The 26739-nt window shown below is 39.4% G+C and overlaps 1 protein-coding gene across 1 annotated transcript; it reads right to left on the minus strand.

The window, feature by feature from the left end:
* Positions 1 to 2773: 2773 nt before the first annotated feature.
* Positions 2774 to 3865, minus strand: LOC149953048 (uncharacterized). Its single transcript, XM_090169801.1, has 2 exons — positions 3524 to 3865; positions 2774 to 3124 (listed from the first exon to the last, which is right to left on the minus strand). The coding sequence occupies exons 1-2, from the start codon at positions 3863 to 3865 to the stop codon at positions 2774 to 2776; spliced, it is 693 nt and encodes a 230-aa protein (XP_090025927.1).
* Positions 3866 to 26739: the final 22874 nt, after the last annotated feature.

The raw sequence follows: 26739 nt of genomic DNA on the forward strand, positions 1-26739 counted from the left end.
TAAGGTCGTACTGAAGAATCAGGTCCCCCAGAGCCTTGGCAACACGAACTCGGGGCTCGGCGCAGTTAGCGCGATCAATGGCGGGTGCAAGGGTGCAGTTAAGATCGCCGAAGAGGTAAACATTATCGACATCCCTAACCGCTGCGAGGTGTGAATTAATAAAGGCTAGCGTCGCGAGAGCCAGACAATCGTCAGAGGATGGGACATAGACCCCAAAGAGGTGGTCATGATAGGGGGCCGCCGTGGTACCGCGGGACAGCCTAACGTAGACACAGTGACCGGGAAATGTGTCATAAGAGACTACAGACTGGGCGAGCGTCGGTGAGATGCCTAAAGAGACGCCAGCGCCTCGGACGGAAACGGCGCAACTATGATAAAAACAGTAAGGCCAAGTGGTCCAAAGGTATGAATCGGTAAATGCGGGAGAGACATTTGTCTCTTGCATGCAAACAACCGTGGGATTGTGACGAACTATAAAGTCGCGAGTACGCATATTTGTGACACCGGTTCCAATGCCACGTACGTTAACGGATAGTACAGAAAACATAACAAAAAACAAACAAAAAGGTGGGAGGGGGGAGAGTGGAAAAAAAAACAAGGACAAAAACAATAAGGCGATTAGGAGGAGGGGGACGAGACCGGTGGCTGAAAGTCCGGAAATGCGCGCATAAGAGACTTGGAGAGATTGTAGTAATGGCGTTTCACGGCTTGCTTCTCAGCGCCCGGTGTAATGGCGTTAATGTCAGGATCGGTAGCGGTATATATACGGATTTGGCGAGCCATAGTGAAAGCTAGGTCGCCAGTGGGTGCGTAGGTGACGAGTTGCGCGCGCGCTTCGTCCATTTCGAGACCGTCAATTTTTGCGAGGAAGTCTTGAATTGTGCTTACGTCGAAGGCTGGTGAAAAGGTGCCTAAACGATCTCTCCATTCGTTGGATTCGGCGTTGTAGCTGTATTGGGAGGCAGATTTCAAACCACCACGTGGTGGTGGCATCATCTGGTCAGTGCTGACCCTCTTGCGGGAACGGCGCGACTTCTGAAAGCGAAAACCGTCAGCGGTGGAGTCAGTTTGCATGGCTTCATCAGCGTCGGTGTCGAGATCAGACCCGCTAGGAGGCTCCTTAGAGTGCAGCGGAGCCGGTGGCGTAGGCAGTGCGGAAAGTGAAACTGCGCGAGTGAACTGCGGCGTAGGGGGAGAAGGGGTTTTAGCGGAAGCGAGCTGAACCGGCTTCTTCGCCTTCTTTGACTGTGCGCGTTGGGCAGTGGGGCAGGACTGAACACTGTGCCCAGCAGCCCCACACTTAAAGCACGAGAGCGGAGCATTCACGTGAAGGGGATGCGAAATTCCGTTCAATTGAATTTCAACGGCATCTGGCAACGCGTCGTAGTCGGCCGGGGTCGCGAATGAGACGTAGGCCACGCGACGGAAGCTACGAATGTTACCATACGGCGCGATATTAGACACAGTGGCTGGCAGAGAGCGAATCGTACCGTGTACCGTACCGAATAAAGCGAAAACAGCGGAGATCACCGAGTCCGGTGTGAAAGTTGGGATACCAGAGAGAGTGACACGTTTCGGCGCGATACCGACCGGAAGTATGTCGAGTCGTTGGCCGCGAAACATTAAGCCATCAGCAATAAGCTTGAGGGCGGATTGTGAAGTCTTAAAGTACACCTGAACAGAGTCTCCAAGACGGGAGGCGTCCGTGATGGACGCGGCGGGGATACCGGTCGCGACAATGGCGTCTAAATAATCACGAACCGTAACGTTCTTGGCGTGAGCCAGAATCGAGATTCCACAATCCATCGGAGCAAGCCCAGCGTCCGGTGGGATGGTGTAGCTCAACGAGAAAGTTTTCTTCCCGTTAGCGTCAGTGTAGAAAATCGGTGGGCGGTTGGCGATAACCTGCGCCGCAGGGTTCGTCGAGCTAGCCGGCAGGAGTGCGTTAGCAGCCACTGTTGCGAAGGTTTGCGGAGGGTTGCATGGTGAAGGAAGAGGCGATGCGGCAGAGGGAAAAACCACGCCTGCGCTGATGGAGGCTGCAGTTGGCGAGCCGGCAGAGGCAGAGGGTGGAATCCCTGCAATTGTTGAGGGAAAAAATCCCATCGGAGAGGCGGAGTTCACCACCGGGGAAATGTCGGTGGAAGGGTCGGGAAGTACGCCGCTGGCAACTGGCCCGTTGAGATTAGTGTTGTCCGAAAAATTTTCCGACATTTCAGATCGTCGGGTGATCGGTTGCACCGATACCGTCGCCGAAACGACAAAAACGGGGCCAAGGCCCGAAACCCGCGTTGACAACCTCAGAAAGGTCGCAAAAACGCGAAAATTAAAGCGAAAAGATTAAAATTAAGTTTAAAACAATGATTACCAGTGACTTAGACAACAATAAAAATAGAAAATTCGGAACAAAAACTTTGAAAAACCGTTGGACGGGAAACGAAAAGCCGGAGCTAAAATTGCACCATACAACATCGGATACTCTCACAGAGAGAGAGAGAGAGAGAGAGAGAGAGAGAGAGAGAGATAGAGAGAGAGAGAGATAGAGAGATAGAGAGATAGAGAGATAGAGAGATAGAGAGATAGAGAGATAGAGAGATAGAGAGATAGAGAGATAGAGAGATAGAGAGATAGAGAGATAGAGAGATAGAGAGATAGAGAGATAGAGAGATAGAGAGATAGAGAGATAGAGAGATAGAGAGATAGAGAGATAGAGAGATAGAGAGATAGAGAGATAGAGAGATAGAGAGAGAGAGATAGAGAGAGAGAGATACTCCTATATTAAAAGGTGGGTAAAAATCCTACTGACCAGATGTAGTTTAGGACCTACTAGGATGATGTCGTTCAACAAGACTCCGTTGGAGGTTTTTGAGGATCCATCAAATACGACTCGTAGTTTTGTTGTCGAACTTGATTCTTTGAAGACGGCATAGTGCGGTAGATAGTAGGTGTTATCTTCTTGTTTGCGTTCGGTGGGAACGAGCTCCATGTGTTTCAGATGGCGATACTCTTCCATGAATCTTCGGTATTTCTCGTAGATGGCAGGATTAGCTTCTAGGCGGCGTTCAACGTATTTGAGTCTTCGCAAGGCTATACTTCTTGATTCACCGAGCTGCTCGGAATCCTTCTAGATTGGAAGTCTGACAATGTACCGTCCTCTAGAGCTTCGACTGAATGTGTCTTCTTCTCGCATTGGACCACGGTGGGTTACTTCTTCGAATTCCCAGAACCTGGCGAGTTGGGTTTCAAGCAGGGTTGGCAAAAACCCGGCTAAAACAGGTTTTTGCTGGTAAAAACAGAAAAAAGTGGAAAAAACTCTTTTAATGCTAAATTAATCATTGATATATCTATTAAGTGACTAATTTGGTCATTGAAAATGGGAGAGATGAAGAAAAGCCAGAAGAAGAGTGAATAGAATAGAAGAATATCGTGCTTTTATTATTTTTTTTATTGAATTTTGCCACTAAAGGTGGAAAAAACCATGGAAGAATCTAGTTTTTTCCACCCTTGGCAAAATTGTGCCAACCCTGGTTTCCAGTGGGCAGTGAATTGACGGTTTGGCATGGTTTCGATCTTCGGTTCCTGTGGTACCCGCTACCACCCAGCCAAAGACGGTATTGAATGCTCCAAGTATTCCAGGTTTTCCCATTAATTTACCATCTTGAATGAGGTCTAGGAAAACGTCTGCTCCATGAAGTATGTCGACTGAGCCCGGAATGTTAAACGTTGAATCTGCCAGTTGAAGTCGCTTGATGTGAGGCCAGTTTCGATTGTTGACAGCGAAGTTTGGAAGCCTTTCCGTAACGTTTTTCAGGATCAGGACATTTTCGACAGTGACCGTATTTACAGTCGTTGCTGACATGGTCATTTTTTAGGCAGTTGAAGCAAAGTGAGTGCGATTTGACTAAGTTCCATCGACCTTCATGCGTAGCCTTCAGCAAGGATGGGGATTTGAATGTTGGGTGCGACTCAACGCAGATGGAGCATGCGTTGTCTCGTATGGATCCATGATGTGATACTGGATTTCTCTTCGAGAATGGAGTTTGTGCTGGTAAGCTTCTGGTTTCTCTTGTTGTGGATTTGAGAGGCGACCAAAGCTTGAGCTCTCTGTTCGACAAATGTTGTTAATTATTCATATGTAGGACTCGTCGTACCTTTTAGCGATAGCTCCCACTGCCATCTAGATTCGTTGTCGAGTTTTTCTCCAATTACATAAATGAGTATGGCATTCCAGTGTTGGACCGCAGTGTTGGACCGGCACTTGCAGAACTTTAAGAGAGCGTATACACTCTGCCGTCGTGTCAATCAATCGTCGTAGGGAAATTGCCGGGTCGTCTCTGACGGGCGGTTGATTAAGTGAGCGTTGAGGAGAATATCCCACGCCTAGGCGTAGTTTCCATCCGTGTTTGGGATCGCGTCGATGAGCACAGCTGCTTCGCCGCGTAAACATGTTTTGAGGTACTGAAACTTCTGGGCATTTGATAGGGATCCATTATTATGCACCGTGGCCGTGAAGAAGTCATGGAACGGAAACCAGTCTATGTAGATTCCTCCGAAGACTGGGAGCTCTAGTTTTGGTAGTTTAATATCAGCTGTCGGGAGACTCGTTGGTACGGTTGGCACTTGAATGTTGATGGTGTTGAAGAATATGACTATGTTTTCCATACAGGCGATGAGATCTTTGTACTCTACTTCGTGAGTGTCGAAGTCAGCTACTGGGCAGTTGGTACTAATGTACTAATAATAATAATAATAATAATAATAATCAGATAGGCTTATACCCAAGGCTCCACCTTAGGCCTAAGTCATCAAGCGACTTTTGAAGCCTTTAATTCAGGTGGCCGGGTTACAATGCGTAGGAGGGTGGTGAACTGTCTCCAAATCAGCGGCTAGTGCATCGACTTTTATTTTGTACGTGGCCACCGCAGCTTGTGTGATGGGTATGGCGTCATGATTTGTGATGACCATCTCTAACCTGGCGATCTGACCCTTGATCGTTCGCCTACGTACTGTTTGGTGGTCCATAGTGATTGATGATGGAAGTTACGAACTTGAACCGGACTCTGAGTGGTGACACTACTTCCTCCGAAGAACGGATACTGGTGACGGCAAGGAATTGGAGAACTCAACTAATTACGGGTGTAAACTTTAATTTAAAATCATATATACAATTAAGTAACGATCAGGGTCGAAATACGAACTGCACTGCCTTTGTTAATTTGCGGTCGTTTTCATACAACGGTTTAAAAAAAATTCTAATATCAACCATGATAAGTTAGTTAAAAACAAGAGGTCACGTGCGACCGCACAGCTGTGATGACGTTTAACGTTGCCGATAAAATTATGAAAGGTACCCTTTTTAATAAGTTAAAAAAATTGGTAAGACAAATATTTAATATCTTTTGAAATAGGAAAGCGTGTGAATGGAAAATGTATTTGAAAACATGGCGGGGAAATAATTGCGTGGTTTTATAAACTCTGCTTATATTAATCTTACAAATTTCTGAAAAGTTTCACCCGATCATCGAAAGACAATTTCCAGGCATACCACAAAGACTATCAAGAAATGAAAGAATGGACAAGGTAAATAATTCCAGTTTTAAAATGAGAATACGTAACAGCCAGGATTGAAAATGCAGCTGAGAAAATTATTTTAATTATGAGATAAATTATACATATTTTCTAAAACTTACAAGGAGACATCCCGAAGTGTAACCCACCGATTTTGTTCAAACTCGGGGGTTTGGTAGACCTTCATGTAACTTGAAACACCCTAAAGGGAAATATCTCCATAGGCAACCGTTTTGCCATGGCAAGCAAAAATCTTTTTGACAATACAAAATGGAAATTTTCCTATTGAATATCACATGGGAATCTGACCAAATGTAAGGGTACCCCTTTAAAGATTTTAATCAACTTCGAACTTTTTCATTATTTTCTTATTTATATTTTCTATTTTTAGCATTTTCAAAAATTAAATATTTTTACAGGGGGTACCCTTAATATTGGTCAGATTCCCATGTTATTTTCTATGGGAAAATTTCCATTTTGTGTTATCAAATCATTTTTGGTTGCCATGCCAAAACGGTTGCCTATGGAGACATTTCCCTTTAGGGTGTTTCGAGTTACATGAAGGTCTACCAAACCCCCGAATTTGAACCAAATCGGTGTGTTACACCTCGGGTCGTCTCCTTGTTAGTTTGTTCATATGTTTCTTATCCTACTAGAACAACTGTGATAAAGAGATAAATCTTAAATTCATGTCAAAAAACCATTGAAAAAAGGCCCAGATGACTTTAAATATTTGTGTTTCTGTTATTATGTAATTACATTAGTCAGTTTTATTATAAATTGCATTTTAATTAAAACAAATATACATTTTGAAAGTAAAATAAACTTCAAACATACACACTGCCAAATTACTTCTTATGTTTTGGAATTGTTTTGACCAAATTTTTCATAACCTTCAAAAAACAGCTGTCTAGATTATATCTTAATATAATATTTTATAATATAATAATATTATAATAATAAAATATTTAATAATCGTTACCTTGAGAAAGTCGAGATACGTGAAATTTTGAAAATATTTTCAGTGTTTCTACATTACATGAAGTCAATAATATATATGGAAAAACCATAAATTTTGCCTGCTGTTGTGTTGTGAAAACACTAAGCTTTTCCATAAAATTAAGTATACTTCGCATCTCTCGCACTCCAGAAAGACTTAGAAGCGGTGGATGGCTGGGCCGATTCTCATGGTCTTTCCATTAATGTTAAGAAGTGTGCTGTCCTCCACCTAGGCCGTAAGAAACCCAACTTCACGGATGTACCACTCTCTTCTTCCTTCTCTGAGAGGGATTAAGCTATTACTAGGGCTGTAGAGAAATGGTTCGATCACTTAAGATTAATACTTGTTCTTTTGGATATACAGGGTGTTAACTAAAAAATGGACCAGCGCGAATATCTCAAAATGTGTTTTAGCTACGATTTTGAAATTTTAGTTTGTTATAGAGTGCTCAGGGGGTCAACCAACTATGAAAATATCAATGACCTTGAACAATGTCTTCAAGGTCATTCAAAAATTAACTTGAGAACCGTACGTTCTACGAAGTAGGTTCCAATTAGAAAGTTGTTCCCCGTCACATTTTATGGTTAATTAGCTTTGACTCGATCTGATTTGCGAAATAGGAAGTTGAGCAATGTTAGGCCAAAATCAAAAAGGCCGTTAAGTTGATAACGTGTTAAAGACGATGTTCAACTGATAACTTTAAAAGTACTCTTGTTAGAGTACTGGAATTTGTTAGACAACCTTATCGTGGTTGAGGGTCTTTAGTTTGAAAATTTCAGCTCCGAAAACTCGTCTTCCACACGTTATCAACTTAACGACCGTCTTGTTTTTGGCCTAACATTTCTCGACTTCCTATTTCGCAAATCAGATCGAGTCAAAGCTAGTTAGCCATAAAATGAGACAGGGGACACTTTTCTAATTGGAACCAACTTCGTACCTCTTACGGTTCTCAAGTTAATTTTCGAACGACCTTGAAGACATGGTTCAAGGTCATTGAAATTTTCATAGTTGGTTGACCCCCTGAGCGCTCTATAACAACCTAAAATTTCAAAATCGTAGCTAAAACACATTTTGATATATTCGCCCTCGTCCATTTTTTGAGTTAACACCCTGTATACTAGACTACACTTACTTTAGTGTCTACGGGAATTGCCAACGCGTGATTTCCCGAAAGATACCCGACCAATCTTTCCCAAAACAAATAAACTATATTCTTTTTGTCACGAAACAACCTTTTAAAAGAGTAATCGGCGAGTTCGAAAGCGCGAGATTCACCTCTAATAACTCTTTGGCGCCGCAAATCTCGTCTAATAATTTCATCCGCATCGGCTCTAGCTGCTAAACGCAAAATTTCAACCTCAATCAAGGCGGCCATCTTTAAAAATAGGGCAAATAAGGATAATTCTTCATCTTTACGGGTCTAAGGACCTTTTCTGCTCCTTAATAAGGATAATTTTTCTTAAGGATCGCAGTGGAATACGAAAAATCGAGTGTAAGGAGAATATAAAATTTTAAGGACAATTTTTGGAATCATAAGGAGGGTTGTAGAATCGGTGGTGTTATTGTCTATCCGAGCCTCCAATTATCTACGCACACTAAACAAGTCGGCCCAGGCCGTAATATTAGTTCCACATCGGTGTATTCGGGTGGGTAAACCCATACACCCTTAGTAGACACAGGTAGGCAAACTAATTCAAAAGCTGTGGAGGCTACGTGTTTCTTATCGTTTGATGTATAAATTGCCATCCTAAGTTAAAGAGTGGATGCCGCCCACCCTCAGGATACGCTGGTGGGCAAACCAATACAAAAGCTGTTGAGGCCATGTTATTTCCTATCGTTAGATAGACGGAAAGTATCAAAGGTGAAATAGGTAAGCAAAACACGACGAACATAATTCTTTTAAATTATTGAAATTAGTGGAAGAATTTAAAGAAATTCTTAAACTGGGATTAAAATGGGTTTATTTTAGGAAATTTATATCAAACATTTGGGTAGTTTAGGCACCAAAAGTCATGTAAATTCGCAAATTCATACCCATGAATGTAATTTTGCAGAACAGAAATTAATAGAATATGTCATTCTCGAATTTTATGTTATCTCGGTGATTAAATTGGTATTTTCTTAGAGCAGATATTTAATATGGATTAGTAACAACTGCACATTTAATATGGATTAGTAACAACTGCACATTTAATATGGATTATTAACAACTGCATAAATAATATTATTGCAAGAATGTATTTATGTACTAAGAATATGGCAAGACGGAGATTCTGTCCCCATGGTCGAGTACTTTGCAGCTTAAGGGCCTGTTGCAAAAGCCCTAGCCATGTTTACCTGACAGAGCTGAAACTTGCACACAGTTTAGAGCTATAGAAGTAATATAGGTGTAGTAATTTTTGAAATACAGATGCGGAATGGTATCGTTCGGCGCGAAAAATGAGACTTGACCTTGGAGGAAAGAAGGTGTCCACCCTGTGGAAGCTATGATGACGAGATTCACGCGTCAGAAAAGTCACCTTTCGTTGGCTCCACGTGTTTGCGGGGGGTCAGAGGTTTTAGTCCACTTTTAGTTTCGTTTTGGAGGAAACATCCGGGGATAAAACTCTGCCCTTGACATTGGCTATAAGCGGGGGCAAATGTGCTTTGGACGGGGTCACAAAGAGGAAACACTTTAATTAGCACCATACTGGCGACGAATTTGTTTTATAGGAAATAGGAAATCAGTTGAAGACGCGTCAGTGCGATGATTGCATCGCAATTTTCGTACCATTCGGTGACTCTCCCTTTAAGGGGGTTGGTCGGAGAGGGTGGAAATTAATGGCACTGCGTGCGAGTCAAAGAGTTCTATTGTGCGCGTCAAAGAGTTCTATCGAATGAGACCAACTTGTTTTTTTCGGTCACTCTCCCTTTAAGGGGGTTGGTCGGAGGGGGCGGAAATTAACTGCACGCGTGAGGGGGCGAGAAAAAAAGAGTTCTATCGAATGAGACCAACTTGTTTTTTTCGGTCACTCTCCCTTTAAGGGGGTTGGTCGGAGGGGGCGGAAATTAACTGTACGCGTGAGGGGGCGAGAAAAAAAGAGTTCTATCGAATGAGACCAACTTGTTTTTTTCGGTCACTCTCCCTTTAAGGGGGTTGGTCGGAGGGGGCGGAAATTAACTGCACGCGTGAGGGGGCGAGAAAAAAAAGAGTTCTATCGAATGAGACCAACTTGTTTTTTTCGGTCACTCTCCCTTTAAGGGGGTTGGTCGGAGGGGGCGGAAATTAACTGCACGCGTGAGGGGGCGAGAAAAAAAGAGTTCTATCGAATGAGACCAACCCGCCCACCCTCAGGGGACCCGGGTTTAATTCAAACTTCCCGCCAAACTAACTGCTGGATGAAATATTCAAACAAAAAAAGTTCCGAAACTTTCGGACAAGAGCGACATCTCTGGACCAACTATACAAACTATAAAAGTGTTCAAGGCTAACAGTTCAAGCGAGGTTTCGAAGATGACGGCGTTGCTCACTTGATTAAAGGGCAACGCAAGTGACCATGCCGGGGGTAAATTATCTTATAGATAAAAAGAACGACCACGCATGCGCTATCTGCCATAGCCTTTCCCTCTGTAAAAAAACCAGAACCATATTTGCCGAATTTAATTTGTATAAATGCGCCTCTCGCGGTTTTTACGCAAAATCCATGCATTCTTTAGTCGCGAAAATGGCCGAGGAAAGTGAAGTCTCCGTGCTTACCGACAAATCGGATCCTAAACTTCTACAAAATAAATGTAATAAAAAAAGATAAATATTCTGTCGGGGTATAATGATAGGGGAATTGTTAAGGGAGACGGGATATAGGAGTGTGTGTGGTGTTGAATTTTCTTAATCCAATGTGAGGCTAGCGGCAGAGATTTACCGCGTCCAAGGCCCAATGTTTCAACTTCCATTATTAAAAATATTCAATTCACAAATAATTTTATTCCAAAACATTGTTAAATCGAAAATATCAAAGTCCAACTCTCGGAAACTAACCCAGTTCTTTTCTCCATAATAAATAAATTAAGCTAGGCCTAAATTCCTGGATTCGTTGATTGCGAGCTAACTCAGCGAAGAAAATCGAAAAATTCGCGAATGAGAGCGAAATTGCGCCACGTGGCTACACCAAGGAGAATAAGGCTTTCGCGCTGTATAAAATCATCCTTGGAAAACCTACTTACGGCTTGTTGAAGAAAACATAGTTCCCCCCCTGCATGACCACTTGCGTTGCCCTTTAAGGCGTCGGTTTTGGAGACTACGCGGCCAGAAATCTCGGTCCGAATCCCGTTGAGGCCAATAATATAAATTATTTTTCGCAGCTCCAACTACCGTGTAGTCGCTTTCCACGACAAACAAATAAACAACAACAACAACAACAAACACTTAACGACATTGCGTCCATAGCAATAGTCCCACTTCGATATATATCGATGTGGAACTAAAAAGGGACCAAAACGTATTTCGACTTAATTGAAACTTTCTTTCCCCTCATTTGTTTAAGCAGCTTTACAATTCCCTCGCGCTCCCTATTCTTGATTATTGTTCCCCTATTTGTACCCCGCATTTAACTACTTACCTATCTGCTCTACAAATGTCACAGAATCGCGTAACTAAACTTGTTAATAAATTGCCTGTTGACTCGTGCCATAAAGTCAATAACCTTTGTCTGTTACACAAATTCTTTTACAATAATTTTTATCTTAACTTTAATGAGTTTTTCACCTCTCAAGTCAATTCCCGTACTCGTACCTATTCCTTAAAATTGTGTTAATTCTTTTTCTCATAGTGTCATTACTGATTGGAATGCTTTGCCATCTATTATTGTAACCATAAGTGAATAATATTTTAACAGAAGTGTGACAATTATGATAAATTTCGCTCTTTATTATGGACAGTAAATTAAGAGGACAGGTTTTCGATACCCTTCCACAGTGCATTTTATTTCTTCCCGCGTATCAATCAGCTCGAGAGACTCCGAGGCGAGGGACTCTTGCAAGGTCGTTTGTGCCACGTGACCTTAAAATTTCAAAATGGCAATCTAACGCGGGTGATATTGTTACGTAATTTTTTGCGCTTTATATTTTAGTAATTTTTAATTTTGGTTTTTTAATTCAATAAAAACTATCAACTGATATTTAGTATATCATATTTAATCTATAAAAACGTGAAAAAATACCTTTTGGCGTAAAAATGTACTTCGTGTTTATCTTTTTTCTTTTTTCGAACAGTATCGTCCACTCTTCAAATAACCTTGGACGACTCCCTTAGTGTGATTGGTTTACGGGGGCTAAAAACCAGGCTTTTTACCGATCCTCTAAAATCTACTATCCATGACCTGCCTCACCTTCTCATAATCTCATCTTTTTTGTTTATTGTTTTCTTAATATTTGGTTTTTATATTATTTTTTCGGATCTCTACATTATTTTTTTATTTTTTTTTAACTTATTTTTAAAATAATTTATATTTTGTTCATTGGCAATCCCGCGATTCTGTATGTCTACGCATAAGTCGGCCTTTGTGGCTTTGTAGAATGTAGATAACCGCACTAAATAAATAAATACATAAATTTTTAATTGTTGCCTCAAGCCAACGGGGGCCAGATCGTTTTTCTGAATTCCTGATATTTTTTTCTCGCTTCTGGGACCACGTTTGTGACGTCATCATGAGACTCATCTCTTAGAGTGTTATTTCACGTCGTATGTCTGAGATATTTTAGCGCGTTATTTGATAAATATGTGAAAATGTTATTTTTTAAAGTAGTATTTATTAGTGACCTCAGCCATTTTTTTTAAATCTTAGATGTTATAAAACATACACATTATTAAAAACATTAAAAATATTACCAGTTTTTTATTTTTAAAACTTATGTTATAAAACAAAAATTTAAAAAAAATTACCTGTTTCATTTTATGAAACTACTCATTGTATAACTAGAATTCTTTAGTAACATTACCCATTTTTTATAACATTAGATATCGTAAAATATTTAAACATTTTTAAAAATAAACATTTTTCATTTGGTTTTACCAAGAATGTATTTATTTATACTCAGGGAGAATAAATATGTCGAGATTATTTTTAGCGTTTCTCTAATTCCACCCGTTGGGCCCCCCGGTATGCTCCTCCGCTTTAATAAAATCAAATAATATTGCAATCTCATTGGTTCTTAAAAATTACGTTTTTCGACGCGATTAACGCTGCAGCGAGGACGCAAAAAATAAGACCGCCTCCTTCCGCCCCCCCCCCTTAGCGGGACGGGATTAGGGGCTCAACGTGTCCGTCGATAGTCCCGACATATTCATTCTCCCTGAGTATAAATAAATACATTCTTGGTTTTACAAAACTACTAAAATATGAGAAGACAAATTTTTCAGTATCACAAAGCGCTCAACAATTAAAATTTAGTTAATATATACTTTAATGAGACCATGTGATTATAATATCATAAGTTATCAATATAGATTTCTAAACTTAAAAAATAGTAACGTTTCCCATTTAACTAGAATTTATAATTTACAAACTAATTTTGGTGTATATCTATAAATGAAGTTAAGTAATTTACATTTAAACTGGGAATGTAGTTCTAATAACAGATGACAAAAATATTTTTAATACGTTCCAAAAATGCTGGTCATTTTGATAGTAATGAAAGTTATGATCTAAATATCCATTTGCGACTTTTGAGGATATATTTTTGCAAAATTATTCAAATGTAAGTAATTTTGTAATAAATAGAACCTTATATTTGTAATTCTTTTCAGAATTAAACTGAATATATGTATAAATTAGTATTGAAAGCTCCAAAATATAGCGAAAGATAAAAATGGGGATTTTCGTGTCAAAAAAAAGGAAAACAAATAATTTTTGATTAATGAAATTATCGCCAGAGGGAAATTTTAGGTATCATTATCGCCAGAGGGAAATTGGAAGCCCTCACGTCGCTATTGAAATTTTCGAAGTACGGGCTAAAGTTACAAAGGACGATGTTGCTATACATCAATTTTTAATAGATGAGCCGTTTTATAACAAATGCATTTGAAAATTACCTTAGGTGAACATTAACTAATATAAAATTTATCTAATGATGAGGGTCTTTTTTGACATTTTAATTTTTCAACCTCCTCACTTATATGAATTTAAAATAAGATAGTTTTTAAACTTTTTAATTTAACACTACCAAACTAAAAGGGAAGATAAGTGGGAGCATGTAATAATTATTTGATGTAAAAAACGTTTTACCCCAAAATAATATACAATAATTATTTAGGTTTCTTTTCACAATAAAAAAATTATCAATATTTTTAGAGGCGACCTAGGTCTGAAGATTTGGGTACATTTGTTCGAATTTCATTCGTCCGAACGGTGGTACAAATTTCCGAATGATCATTTGTCCGAATGCCGGAAAACAGGATCGTATGTCCGAAAACGTATTTCATTTGCCCGAAAAATGTATCACAACTTTTGTTGGTGATTTAGTCGTTCAATTTATGTTAACTTTACTGGCGAATTTCATTTGTTCGAATAATCGTTTGTCCGTTTTTTCGAACATTAGGAATTGGTTGTTTTTTTTTAAATATTGTTAATATAAGAAAATAGTAACATTAACCTGAACCTAACCTAACCTAAAATATCCACAACATTCAACGCAATTCCCACTTACTAACAAACAACGATATTTACAATGTAGTTTTTTATTTTTTATTCTTGCGCCAAAAAAAATCCGGACCAAAAAAAAAAACAGCAATAAGAAATACTAATTTAGCGACAGAATTCGGACAAGTGATGCTACCGATTCGGACGAATGAAACAAACAAGTTGTCCAATTCGAACAATTGAAACATTTGTTATTTCGGCGGTTCGGACGAATGAAATTCGAACATTTGTTCCACCGTTCGGACGATTGAAATTCGAACATTTGTTCCACCGTTCGGACGATTGAAATTCGAACAAATTCGAATTTAAATAAAATATGGTATGAGAGAAAATATGGTATAATAGTTGATAAAATGTTTTTACAGTTTCCCTTAGTTAGTATGTAATAAAATTCCACACGGATATGGCAGGTTATTTTAAATTTGAGAGAAAATATGGTATCATAGTTGGGAAAATATAACAAATTGAATAAAAATGTACTGCTTATTAAAATATTTGGAAACGCGTATTCAATGGCTTTACCCTAGTCCAGGGAAATTAGGATTTGACCTAGAACAAATATAGAGACAAACAAAACTCAACGGGAATGTGTTCGATAAATAGAGTTAAATAAGGAGAAAAAGGTTTTCCAATGTTTGAGGGGTGAAACATAATAAACATAATAAAACTCTAAACCCCTTTCGTCGCATTTTTTTCTGACTCTCATTCGCGACCCTAACGTGGCATCGCCGCGGGACCCGGAGGTACACACCAAAGGTATGCCTAGCGCTTCGCCTTAATACTAGGTCATTGAGTATATTTCAGAAATCGGGTCTAACGTGACATCGCCGAAGGTAATTTCTCTGTGTATAACCCGTGGTCGTTGCGCTTCGCCTTAATACTAGGTCAAGTATATTTTGGTCATTAAGTTTGTTTTTGGAATTTCGGATCGGATTTCGCGCTGGCTCGAATTTCGCACTGTAAATCGGGACTCAAGGACGAGCGTATTTTTATTTGTTCGTCATGAGAGTAAATCAGCCATTGGATACAGGCGGTTTAAAGGAGTACAGAGGGGTTTGGGACGGCGGCGAGTTTTTGAGTTATTTTTGCGGGGAAAAGGGTACCACGGAAATTCTCGCATTGAAAAGGGTGGGGGGTACCACGGTAACTATCACATGGGACAAAGGGGGGAGGGAGTACCAAGGTAATTATCACATGGGAAAAGAGGGGAGCGGGTACCACAGTAAGCGGGTACCACGGTAGTTATCACATGGGAAAAGGGGGGAGCGGGTACCACGGTAAGCGGGTACCACGGTAGTTATCACATGGGAAAAGGGGGGAGGGGGTACTACGGAAATTATCACATTTGAAAAGGGGGGAGGGGGTACCACGGTAATTATCATATGGGGAAAAAGGTAAGGAAATTTTCACATGGGAAAAGGGGAGGGGAGTACCATGGTAACTAATAATAATAATAATAATAATAATATTTATTCGCCCTAATAATTCCCTTTTATAACAGGGAGGAACCATACAATGATTCGCGAGCACAAATTCACAAAATAAAGTTCAAATGAGCATATAAGTATAACATTCAATTAGTTACTTTAAAGTTAAAATTGCGTTAAAAATAACCGATTTCAGTAGCGAGAATAGTTAATATCAATGTTTACACCGTTCGTTGCTTTCGACTCGCCCACTGTAATAGAATACGTATTGTTTCATTAATTCGCCAAAAACAAGGGTTAGGGTCAAATCTCAGCGCGGTAGAAAAGTCATTCGACCTTCCACTTAAAACGTTTCTCACGCTCGAAAGTTCTTCACAATCAAATAAAACGTGTCCAAGATCCTCTGTTTTTGCACCGCACAACTGGCATGAAGGATCACCATTAAATATTTGGGAAAGACGAAAAGCTGTTGGCAAAGATGACTTCCGCGATTGTTGCTGTAGCAATTTTCTACCGAAGGGCATTCTTTTGCTGAGTATATCGCGAGGCTTTGATGTTTCTCTACTTCGACTCTCCAATATTCATTAGACGACTGCCGTACTGCGCTTATAACCGCCGCGTTCCATTCTCGGAGATTCATGACATTTTGCCTCTCGTAGCCTCGACCGTACTTGCTGTCTAAAAAACTCAAGCGATTTATCCATTTACTATCACATGGGTAAAGGGGGGAGGGGGTACCACGGTAATTATCGCGTGGGACAAAGGGGGAGGGGGTACCATGGTAATTATAACATGGGAAAAGGGTGGAGGGGGTACCACGATAATTGTAACATGGGGAAAAGAGGGGAGCGGGTACCACGGTAGTTATCACATGGGAAAAGGGGGGAGGGGGTACTACGGAAATTATCACATTTGAAAAGGGGGGGAGCGGGTACCACGGTAATTATCACATGGGGAAAAAGGGGAGTAAGGGCCTTACTGGGGTGGTTCTACTATGGGGAAAAGAGTACCATGGAAATTATCCCCTGGGAAAAAGGGGGAGGAGGCTTTACTGGGGGGAGGTTCGACTATGGGGTAAAGGGTACCATGGAAATTATCGCGTGAAAAAAAGGGTCGGGGCCTTACTGCGGTGGTTCGAATATGGGGAAAGGGTGCCTCGAAACACACCACTAGCTGAGGACCCGCCTGTAAGGCGGGCTTTTCAGCTAGTTAATAATATACAACTACAAACGTACGACCGCCATCTTGGAAATTTCGTTATATTGGTTTCTACGGCGAAACAGCTACCGATAGGTGAAAAAGGTCGCTAAAGTCTTTATTGCTAGGAATGGTTTTGTTTATCAAACGAGATAGTGTGCGTTGATTTCCGTCAAGGCAGTTAAAATATACAACTCAAAATCATACATAGCATTAATCATCATCTAGACTAATACCCAAGGCACCACCTTTGGCCTAAGTCATCAAGCGACTTTTGAAGCCTCTAATTAAGGTGGCCGGGTTACAATGCGTAGGAGGGTGGTGGCAAGCCCTTCATGCCACGCGAGCCAACAGCTCCTTACACTAACTATTACCGTTAACCTCAACAAGTTTTTATGGAAGGGGAAACCGATGAGCTCGGGGGAAAACCCCTTAAACCAGTGGGGAAAGAACTTGCAAACTCAACGCAGAAGGAGGAGCATTAGTTTTGTTGCTTATATTAAAGATTCAATATAAAACATTTGTTATAAAAATATTTTTTTAATCTTCATCGAAAGCATCACTTTCATCGTTATCTTGTACAAAATTTTCAGAGTTTGCATTTAAACGCGACACCCCGTTACACTCTTTGCACATTGCCAAACATTCCAATTTTATTGCACCAATGCGATTTTCCGCAGGTGGTCAAACTGTGTGAATTTCAATTTCCATCCCCATTCTGGAGGGTTCAAAACATTTCCAATCCATTGCTGAGTTTGAAGGTAAACTATATAGGTGTGTATCTATGTCGGTTTAAACATTGAGTTTTCTAGGGGGCTCCATAAATTTGTAGTATTTTTTTTTATCCAGCTTTTACAAGTTTGTCTTTTTCAATGTCTAGTCGGTTGAAAAGCAAGGCGTTGTAAATTAGGTTCGAATTTCCTTTAAACAATTTTAAAACGGCCTTTTGGCTTTTTTTTGTAGTATCACACAAAGAAAGAGCATGAATAAATGGCATTACCTTTGTTACATCACCCAGTTTCGTTTTAGACTTAGTATGTCAGTAACTTTATCAGGTTTAGCAGATTTTCCTTGATAAGATTTACCCAAATTTTTCCAGTGCGTCCTGTATTTTGGTATTTCACTAATGCGGCTTTATATAAATCGTTTAAGTATTTCAGACGTTCATTATCTAAATTTTCAAATGTTGGGTTATTGAAGATCATTCCAATCAACTCCAAATCCGCTTCATCGAAGTTCAGTTCTTTTAGAATTAAAAGTGACTAAGCCTGGTAGGTAAGTAGATGACCTCTTAAAGCGCGTGCGTAAACGTGGCCATTTATCATGTGTATGAGGGTGTTGTTAGAGTACACGTCCTCCCACACATCTTCTAGTCCACTGCAACTCATAATAATAATAATAATAATAATAATAATAATAATAATAATAATAATAATAATAATAATAATAATAATAATATAGCGCTGGCATTCGTTGAGTGAAGACGTGTTTTGTTGAGCTCGGCGGTTTTACAGTGTTTTTAAGTGGTTAAGGCCTAGCTGATGTCGAAGCTGGAAAACGACGAACTCGGGATTCAGCACTCGGGTAAAGACCCTCCAGATCGTGCCAAACAGAAAAAGGAGAAAATTCAACCACCAGCGGTGACAAGGGAGCAGGCAGTCGTTTTCGACGCCAACCCTAAAGTTACTGCCAAAGAATATGCATTATCATTAAATAAAACCATCGGAAAAGGTAATACCTATTATATTTCACGCATTTCAAATAAGAGAATATGTGCCTATCTTGCTTCAACGGAAATGGTTGATCAAGTTTGTACCAACGGCTTTGAACACGACGGCGAAATCGTGTCTTGCGAGCGTCGGAAACGCCCATCTGAAAAAATAACTATTTCAAACTGCTCCCCAGAAATCCCAGACAAGGAATTAATTAGCAAGCTTGCTAAGTACGGTAAAATAACATCGGATGTAATATACATAAACGTAAATAATGAAGAAGACCCAAATTTAGGCAATTTGTTTAATTTTAAAAGGATTGTTTACATGCTATTAAAAACCGATATACCCTAGAAGTATTAACATGCGGTATAACGACGATAGTGTCGTTCTTTTTTTGGAAAAAGGGAATAAAAGCTGCGAGAAGTGTGGAAAATGGGGCCACACGAGCGACCGCTGCTACGAAAAACCAAACGATGTCGAAGAAGTCATAATTGAAAATGATGCAGCTAATGGGGGTGAAAATTTTCAAACCCCAGAAGGCGTGGATATTAACCTCAAGGAATCGGCGATTACCTCCAATAAAAACAAGCGAACTTATGCGTCGGCTGCAGATAACAGTGTCAATCTATCTTCGCAGAATTTTCCGGTATTAGGCTTATCGGGAAATACCAAAAAAGAGCTAAAGTACTTTCCCCACCTGGTCTACAAGGGGCTAGTGCCTCAAAAAACGATGAAAAAAATATAACGACTCCCAAACCCATCCAAAATACCAATTCCCCCCCTGACCATTGGTATTCAACCCCAAAAAATGATCATGTACGAAGCAACAGGTCTATTCCAGCAATATCATCCGATGATAGCGAAAGCGGCACCGAAGCGGCCTCGCTAAGCCAATCTCTTATCTCAACCAGGTTAAGTGAACAGCGATTTCTAAAAAAGCACGGAAGAAAAAACACCCGAAAACCTTAGCTAGATCTAAATTTACAACTGATTTAAATAGTCTATGCGACCAATTGGAGGCACAAATTGAGAAAACCGTTGGCAGCGTCGAAACAAGGAGGCTCGAGAAACTACTAAAAAACTTAAAAAAACCCGACTAGTTGTCTACAAGCGTATTTTATATTTATTTTTATATACCTTTTATTCGTCTATATTTTATCTCAATTAATTTAAATTTTAAAATGAGGATCACACTTATGTCTCATAACACGTGTGGCTTAAACAACCAGTTGGAAATGGTCAAAGAAATCAACCTTATGAAAGACTATGACGTCACCTTTGGTTTCTGGCAAGAAACCTTTATCTCTAAAACTCCAATAATTTCCAATGTAGCAAACCCATATATGATCCATTTCAGTGGGCTCTCCAACCATCAAGCAGGAGTGGCTTCAAGCTTCAAAATTGCCTTTTATTTACAAAACAACCTTGTTTTTAAAGTCAAGACATTAATTGAGGGATATTTACACCGTACAGAAGTTATATTTTGTGAATCAGATTTGCGTATTGATATAAATGATCTCGCTATAGAAATGATCGACACCGTTATTTCCGATATACAAAATTCAAATTTTTTAAACGTCATTGTATTAGGAGACTTTAATTGCACTTTAAATCCGAAGCTAGACCGCTACAACACGGCCGAAAATAGAAAAGAACTGTGTGTAAAATTAAACGATCTGGTAAACTTATACAACCTGAAGGACGTCTTTCGGACCTTAAATCCCTACAGCCGCGAGACTACTTGGTCAAGTAGAGCCGATTTTGGGCGAAGAGCGCGCCTAGATAGATATTACGTCTCACCCGTACTACTTCCGATGGTTAAAAAGGTTTACACTTATCACGGGGGATCTAATTCAGATCATCTCCCCGTTTTTCTAGATTTGGAAATTAACTCTAATATTGAGACCAGTTGCCATAGTGACATCTGGTGTTTTAACAACTCGTTATTGACCGATAAAAAATTTGTTGAAACATTCCTCTACTTCTGGAAGAACCGAACTAACCTTTTACCCAATAGTACCAATGAACTTCTCCCCTGGTGGGAAAAAACCAAATCCTTATTGAAGGCGCTCTGTAAAGAATATACTTACCATTCGACAGCAAAAACGTACCACGAAATTTCTGGCATCCAAGCGAAATTATCCAACGACCCTTCGGTATCTGAAAAAGGAATATTATTAAAAAAACTAACGTACCTAGAAAACAAAAGAGCCGACGGTATACTTACCAGGGCAAAAATTAATCTACATCTGGCATCGCGCTATCCCTCGGAACGCCTTATACGTGAAGATAGCTTTAAAGGTATAAATAAATTAAACTCCGTTATGAAACAAGACGGCACGGCCACATCTCGCAAAGCAGACACTTTATCGGAAGTCCGAGGCTACTACGAGAAGCTTTTTAGATATGAGCCAGCCGACACCAACGGAAGCTATTATGAGATTTTACCAACTTTAGATCATGTAGATAGAAGCTCGTGCAGCGAAGCTCTAGCCAAAAAAGAATTCGATGAAGTTATAGAGAAATTACCGAAAGGTAATTCACCAGGTATGGATGGCCTAACGAACGAATTTTTCCAATTTTTCTGGACGGAAATTGGAAACGTTCTCTTCCTGGTTTTTTTTATCAATTCTCCAGTTAAAGGAAATTCCGAGTTCTTTTACGCTGGCAATCATCATTATAATTTATAAACACGGGGATCCGAAGCGGCTAAAAAATTGGCGTCCAATTTCACTGCTGAACGCCGATTATAAAATTATGGCGAAGGTTCTAAGCAATCGAATACGAAAGGTGATCGGAAAAATAATAGACGAAGACCAAACATCGAGTATCCCGGGACGTAATATTAACTCCAATATTTCCATTTTACGCGACGTCATGCAATACTACGCAAGTCGGAATGAACCTTTGGCCATCCTATCGCTGGATCAGACCAAAGCCTTCGATAGGGTAAACCACGACTACTTAGAAAAAATTCTGGACCATATAGGTTTAGGCCCAAATATTACCGGTTTTGTTAAGGCTACATACAAGTCTGCAGAAGCGTGTGTTAAGCTAAATGGTACCCTAACGGCAAAATTTAAAGTTCACAAAGGGATAAGACAAGGGGACCCACTGTCCTCCTACTTATTCAACTTGTCGTTGGAACCTTTTTTGTGTCATATGAGACAGAAGCTAACCGAAGATTCAATTAAATTACCCTTCCTATCAAAACCTTTATCGGTCTTGGCGTTCGCGGACGACACTACAAACTTCGTTACGTCGAACCAAGGTTTTAAGATTATCAAAGAAGAATGTGTCCTTTACGGGAAAACCAGCAATGCTATTTTCAACCTAGAAAAGAGTAGCGGCCTCTGGCTAGGATCTTGGCGTGGCAGGAAAGATGCCCCGCTTGGTGTATTCTGGAACAAAAAAAAAATTAAAATTTTGGGGCTCAGTCACAGAATGGTGGCGTGAGCAATCGGAAATAATTTTGAAAGAAATAATTACGTCACTAGAAAATGTTAAACATATTTCTCCACGTCTGTCATACAAGGGTCGAGCGCAGTTACTTAATACAATAATAAGCAAATTTTACTATTTATTGCCTCATATTCCCAATCCAGTTCAGATCTCTAAACAACTAGAAAACAAGTGCATTGAAGGTATTTGGTATGGCGAAAACAAGCACTGGTGTACGGCTGAAAATTCTAAATTGAAAACCTTCGACGGCGGCTTCGGGCTTCAATGCCTAGAAATGCAGTGGAAAAATTTTTGCTTTTGAAAAACTAAAAAAAACAATTCAAGGTTACGGCCACACTGTTGAACTTGACTTCATTCGACACTACCTACAAACAACGAACAATATGCGATATGAATTTCTAGTCTTGAGCTATAAGGAAATTGATCTTATTACGAATCACTTACCAAAGTTTTATCAAAGTCTCTTCGGGTTTTGGAAAACCCTACCGATACAGCTACGAAAACCAAAAAACAGTTCTAGCTTAATGGCCTTTCCCGTATGGAAATGCTCTTTCATTCGTATGACACTATTCCATCCAAAGTGGAAAGCGGAAGGTTATCGGTACTTCCGCGACGTTTTCGATACCGAAAGTCGACAACTAAAATTGCCTATTAATACAAACAACCCTAGTGCGGCCACCGTCCGTGCAATGACGCGCCAACTGCAGATCATTCAATCCGAACTAGAGAGTCTTTTCAATTAATTTCTTTAAAATTGAAAACACGGGTGAACTAGTTTCAATTAACTATCATCTGGAACTGAGCACCAATGAACACCACTCCGAGCTTCTAATTAATATTGAAAAGCCCAACCTGGAACGTTTGCTAACTAGCGTTTGCTATAGTTATAAGACAAGACCTTTTAAAATAATTAGCGAAAATGTTGATGAAGTCGAATCTTTAAAAGTGGACTGTAGAGTTGTTTGGAGCAACTCTTTAACATACCATGAAAATAACATCCTTTGGCGTCTGCTCTATAGCTTTGTCATAACCCCGAACTTGGCCTCCAAATTATACGGTTTGAAACCCGATTGTCCCTTTTGTGGGAGCAGCGATAGCAACACTATACATATGTTCTTTAACTGCCCTACTACTAAAACGTTTTTAAATAAAGTAGAAGTGCTAATTAGATCTTATGAAAAAGACTTTAACTTAACGGATGCGATATATTGGTTGTATAACGTAAAAGGTAATAAATATTTAAATATAACTAAAGTGCTGCTAGCGATAAGTAAAATAGTGATTTACTTCGGCTATAACCAAAAAAATGAACAATTCAACGGGCGATAGTTTAGATTTGCTTTTAACTGGTTTTAAAACAAAACTTTTAAATTTTGTCTACTTGGAAAAAGAATGCATGAAGAAATATAAAATCTCCTTATACAATGACTTTATAACCAGTGGAATTATGGAGGAAAAAAATGACTCTTTAATAATTAATGATGTTTTTTATTAGAGGCTTTTTTAACTGTATTTTTATTTATTGTCCAAATTGAATTTTGTACCTAATTCTTGTGTATTGTTATGGAAGTTAAAAAAAAAAAAACAAAAAAAAGAAAAAAAAGTTAAGATAACAACATCAAAAAAACTTCCATCTTTTCCCTTGTATATATGTGTTTTTCCACAATAAATGCTTACCTGCTTTGACAGGTAGGCTTAAAAAAAAAAAAAAAAAAATAATAATAATAATAATAATAATAATAATAATAATCAGCTAGGCACCACCTTAGGCCCAAGTCATCTAGCGACTTATAATGTCTTTTTAACAGGTCGCCGGGTTACAATGCGTAGCTAGATCCCAAATAAGACATAAGGTGGCTTTTTTTCGCCTGTTCTGGGTTTTTTGAGCAGGTTCAAAAGTGTAGCCCTATGACGTCATTTTACTACAATTCTATCTTGACGAAAAAAACGAGTTGGAGTAAGAAGGGAGTAGTTAGAGGTTAAAGGTTATATATTTGTTTTGGTTATAAGATGGCGACCGGTGGTGATATCATCAATATAGGACTCATTTTTCTTATTTATTTAATAATAATAATAATCAGCTAGGCTAATACCCAAGACACCACCTTAGGTCTAAATAAGTCATCAAGCAACTTTTAAAGTAGCATTTAACAATTGGATATTCCTTATTAAAAGCTTGATACATGTGAAGATGTTCAAAACCCGTTATGTTTTCGTGAAACGAAATTCAAGCGGATGAATTTTCTATATAAGCTAGATTACTCCCTCTACACTTCCTTTCGAGGAGGAGTAAAAAGTGTAACGTTTGAGCTCTGGAACAAGGGAACAAAATTCGGGACAGGGTAAATCTTACCCCGAGAACAGGCGAATAAAACGTTTTAGGGTAAAAAGTTTACACTTTTTGTCCTCGGACAGGCGAAAAAAAACCACCTGTTATAAAATGAAAACCACCCAAACGAGACGTCAGGGAATTCGGCATTCTCAACTAGTTCAACGGCTTTGTAAAATAAGGGCTGATTGAATGTTACTATGCAATGTTTTTGTTTTCGTTCCTCGCAACAGTTTTTCGCATATCGTAAGGCAGTGTTTATAGTACTAAAATATCTTGGGTTCTCAGTTATAAATGGCAGCGGAACTCCTTTACTTTGAGAATTCAAGGAAGATTTAACAGAAACTGACATATAACCGCTCCAGAATGCTACTTGCTTATCAGGAAGAAAATTTCCACAGAGCCATAACATATTTACTACACCAATTTCTTTAAGGACACCAGAGTGATTAATTGCGTTTTCGAATAACTTCGATGCCCCCGAATCTATTATGAAAGGGCTTACGATAATGTTTAATCGGAATATTTTCAAACTTTCCCACATCTAACGAGCATTCAGAGCGTTTTGGCCGAGGTATGTTTTCACACACTATCACAGAGTCTCACGGGGTAACGCAAACAATCCTACCCATCGAGTGAAACGTGTTGTGGCCATCTATTGTTCGCGCATTAAAGTCAGCATTGTCAAATAAATATTGAACAAATGCCTCGCTTTCATACTGAACCCCCGTGTTTACCGAAACCACCGACTCGAACTTAAGATGTCCCTTGTATGAACAACAGAGACTTAACTTTGAAAGTAATTCATATAAATGCTTAGAAGTAAATTTTCTATGAAGGTTAACCCCAAGACCAAATTATACAGCTGATATGAAAGACCTTGCTCGTACTACAGACATTATTGCGTTGGCTATACACTCTTTTACGAAGTCGGCCATTTCATTACAGACCTAATTTAAAATAGTACAGGCAAGGGCGCCTGCACGTGCTCATCAGCTCGAGACGTCGCGTGCACTTGACCGCGTGAAGCGGCCTTAGATGCACTATTTGAAATCAGACCTGTAATAAAATGGCAGCTCTCACAAATAAGGATATAAAAGAGTGTATAGCTAAAACTCGAATTTATTTTGTCTCTTTGTTACATTTGGTGGCCAACCGTATACTTAAAAATTCCATCACGGAACTTCGTCTTGCCCTCCAGAAAAAATATCTTCAGACGACGGATAGTTATCAGCGTCACCTGATATCTTCCTTTAATATTTGGACAGGCGTTTTTACAATGCGGGAATGCCCATCACTTTCTCTGGCTTTGTACCAATCATTCTTCACAATCTTTTCAAGATTCCCTTGATTCTCCGTGATCATTATACTTTGTTCAAAATAGTCAGTAAATCTTTTAAGTACTTCTCCGTCCACCCGTCTTTATCTAACATAAATAAACTTCAAATATATAATTAAACTTAGCAAAGTGACAAATCGGCAGGCATGGGCGAAAACGCGAGTAAAATTACATTTCAGTGAAGTACCATTGCTCCTTAAAGTACACTTTTCTATATGCAATTGGAATTTCCCGCCAACAAAAAAAAGAAAAGACAGTGACCTTGACGAAATGTTCTTTGAAAGTGTAAAGTTAATAAAGTAACTTGCGGTATCACTCTCGTAATTATACTCCGAGCTTTGCCCATGTCTGTTATCAGTACTAACAAGGAGACTACCCGAGGTGTAACACACCGATTTTGATCAAACTCGGATGTTTGGTAGACCTTCATGTAACTTGAAAACCCCTGAAGGGAAATGTCTCCATAAGCAACCGTTTTGCCATGGCAACCAAAAATGTTTTTAACAACACAAAATTGAAATTTTCCTTCTGAATATAACATGGGAATCTGACCAATTTTAAGGTTACCTCCTGTAAAAATTTTAATCAAACTCATTATTTTTATCTTTATATTTTCTATTTTTAGCATTTTCAAAAAATTTATTTTTTTACAGATTGATTAGATTCCCATGTTATTTTCAATGGGAAAATTTCCATTTTGTGTTGTCAAAAACATTTTTCGTTGCCATGGCAAAACAGTTGCCCATTGAATAAATTCCCTTTAGGATTTTTCATTATACATGAAGGTCTACCAATCCCCCGAGTTTGAACAAAATCGGTGGGTTACACTTCGGGTAGTCTCCTTGTAAGTATTTACCACAGTGAAGATGGGATTCCATTTGTTGGTGTAGCTCCGGAATGGAAAATTGGCATTTGTCCGTGTGGTTTATAAGAAAGTAACACACTTTCTCAAACGCATCTTCGAGGCATCGATCCTTCGGTCGACCTGGATTTTTACCTCTCCGAGGGGACAAAGTCCCCTAGGAGGGG

This window comes from Leiobunum rupestre, chromosome 3 (genome assembly GCF_980474605.1).
Source record: "Leiobunum rupestre chromosome 3, qqLeiRupe1.1.hap1, whole genome shotgun sequence".
Classification (NCBI taxonomy): Eukaryota; Metazoa; Arthropoda; class Arachnida; order Opiliones; family Sclerosomatidae; genus Leiobunum; species Leiobunum rupestre.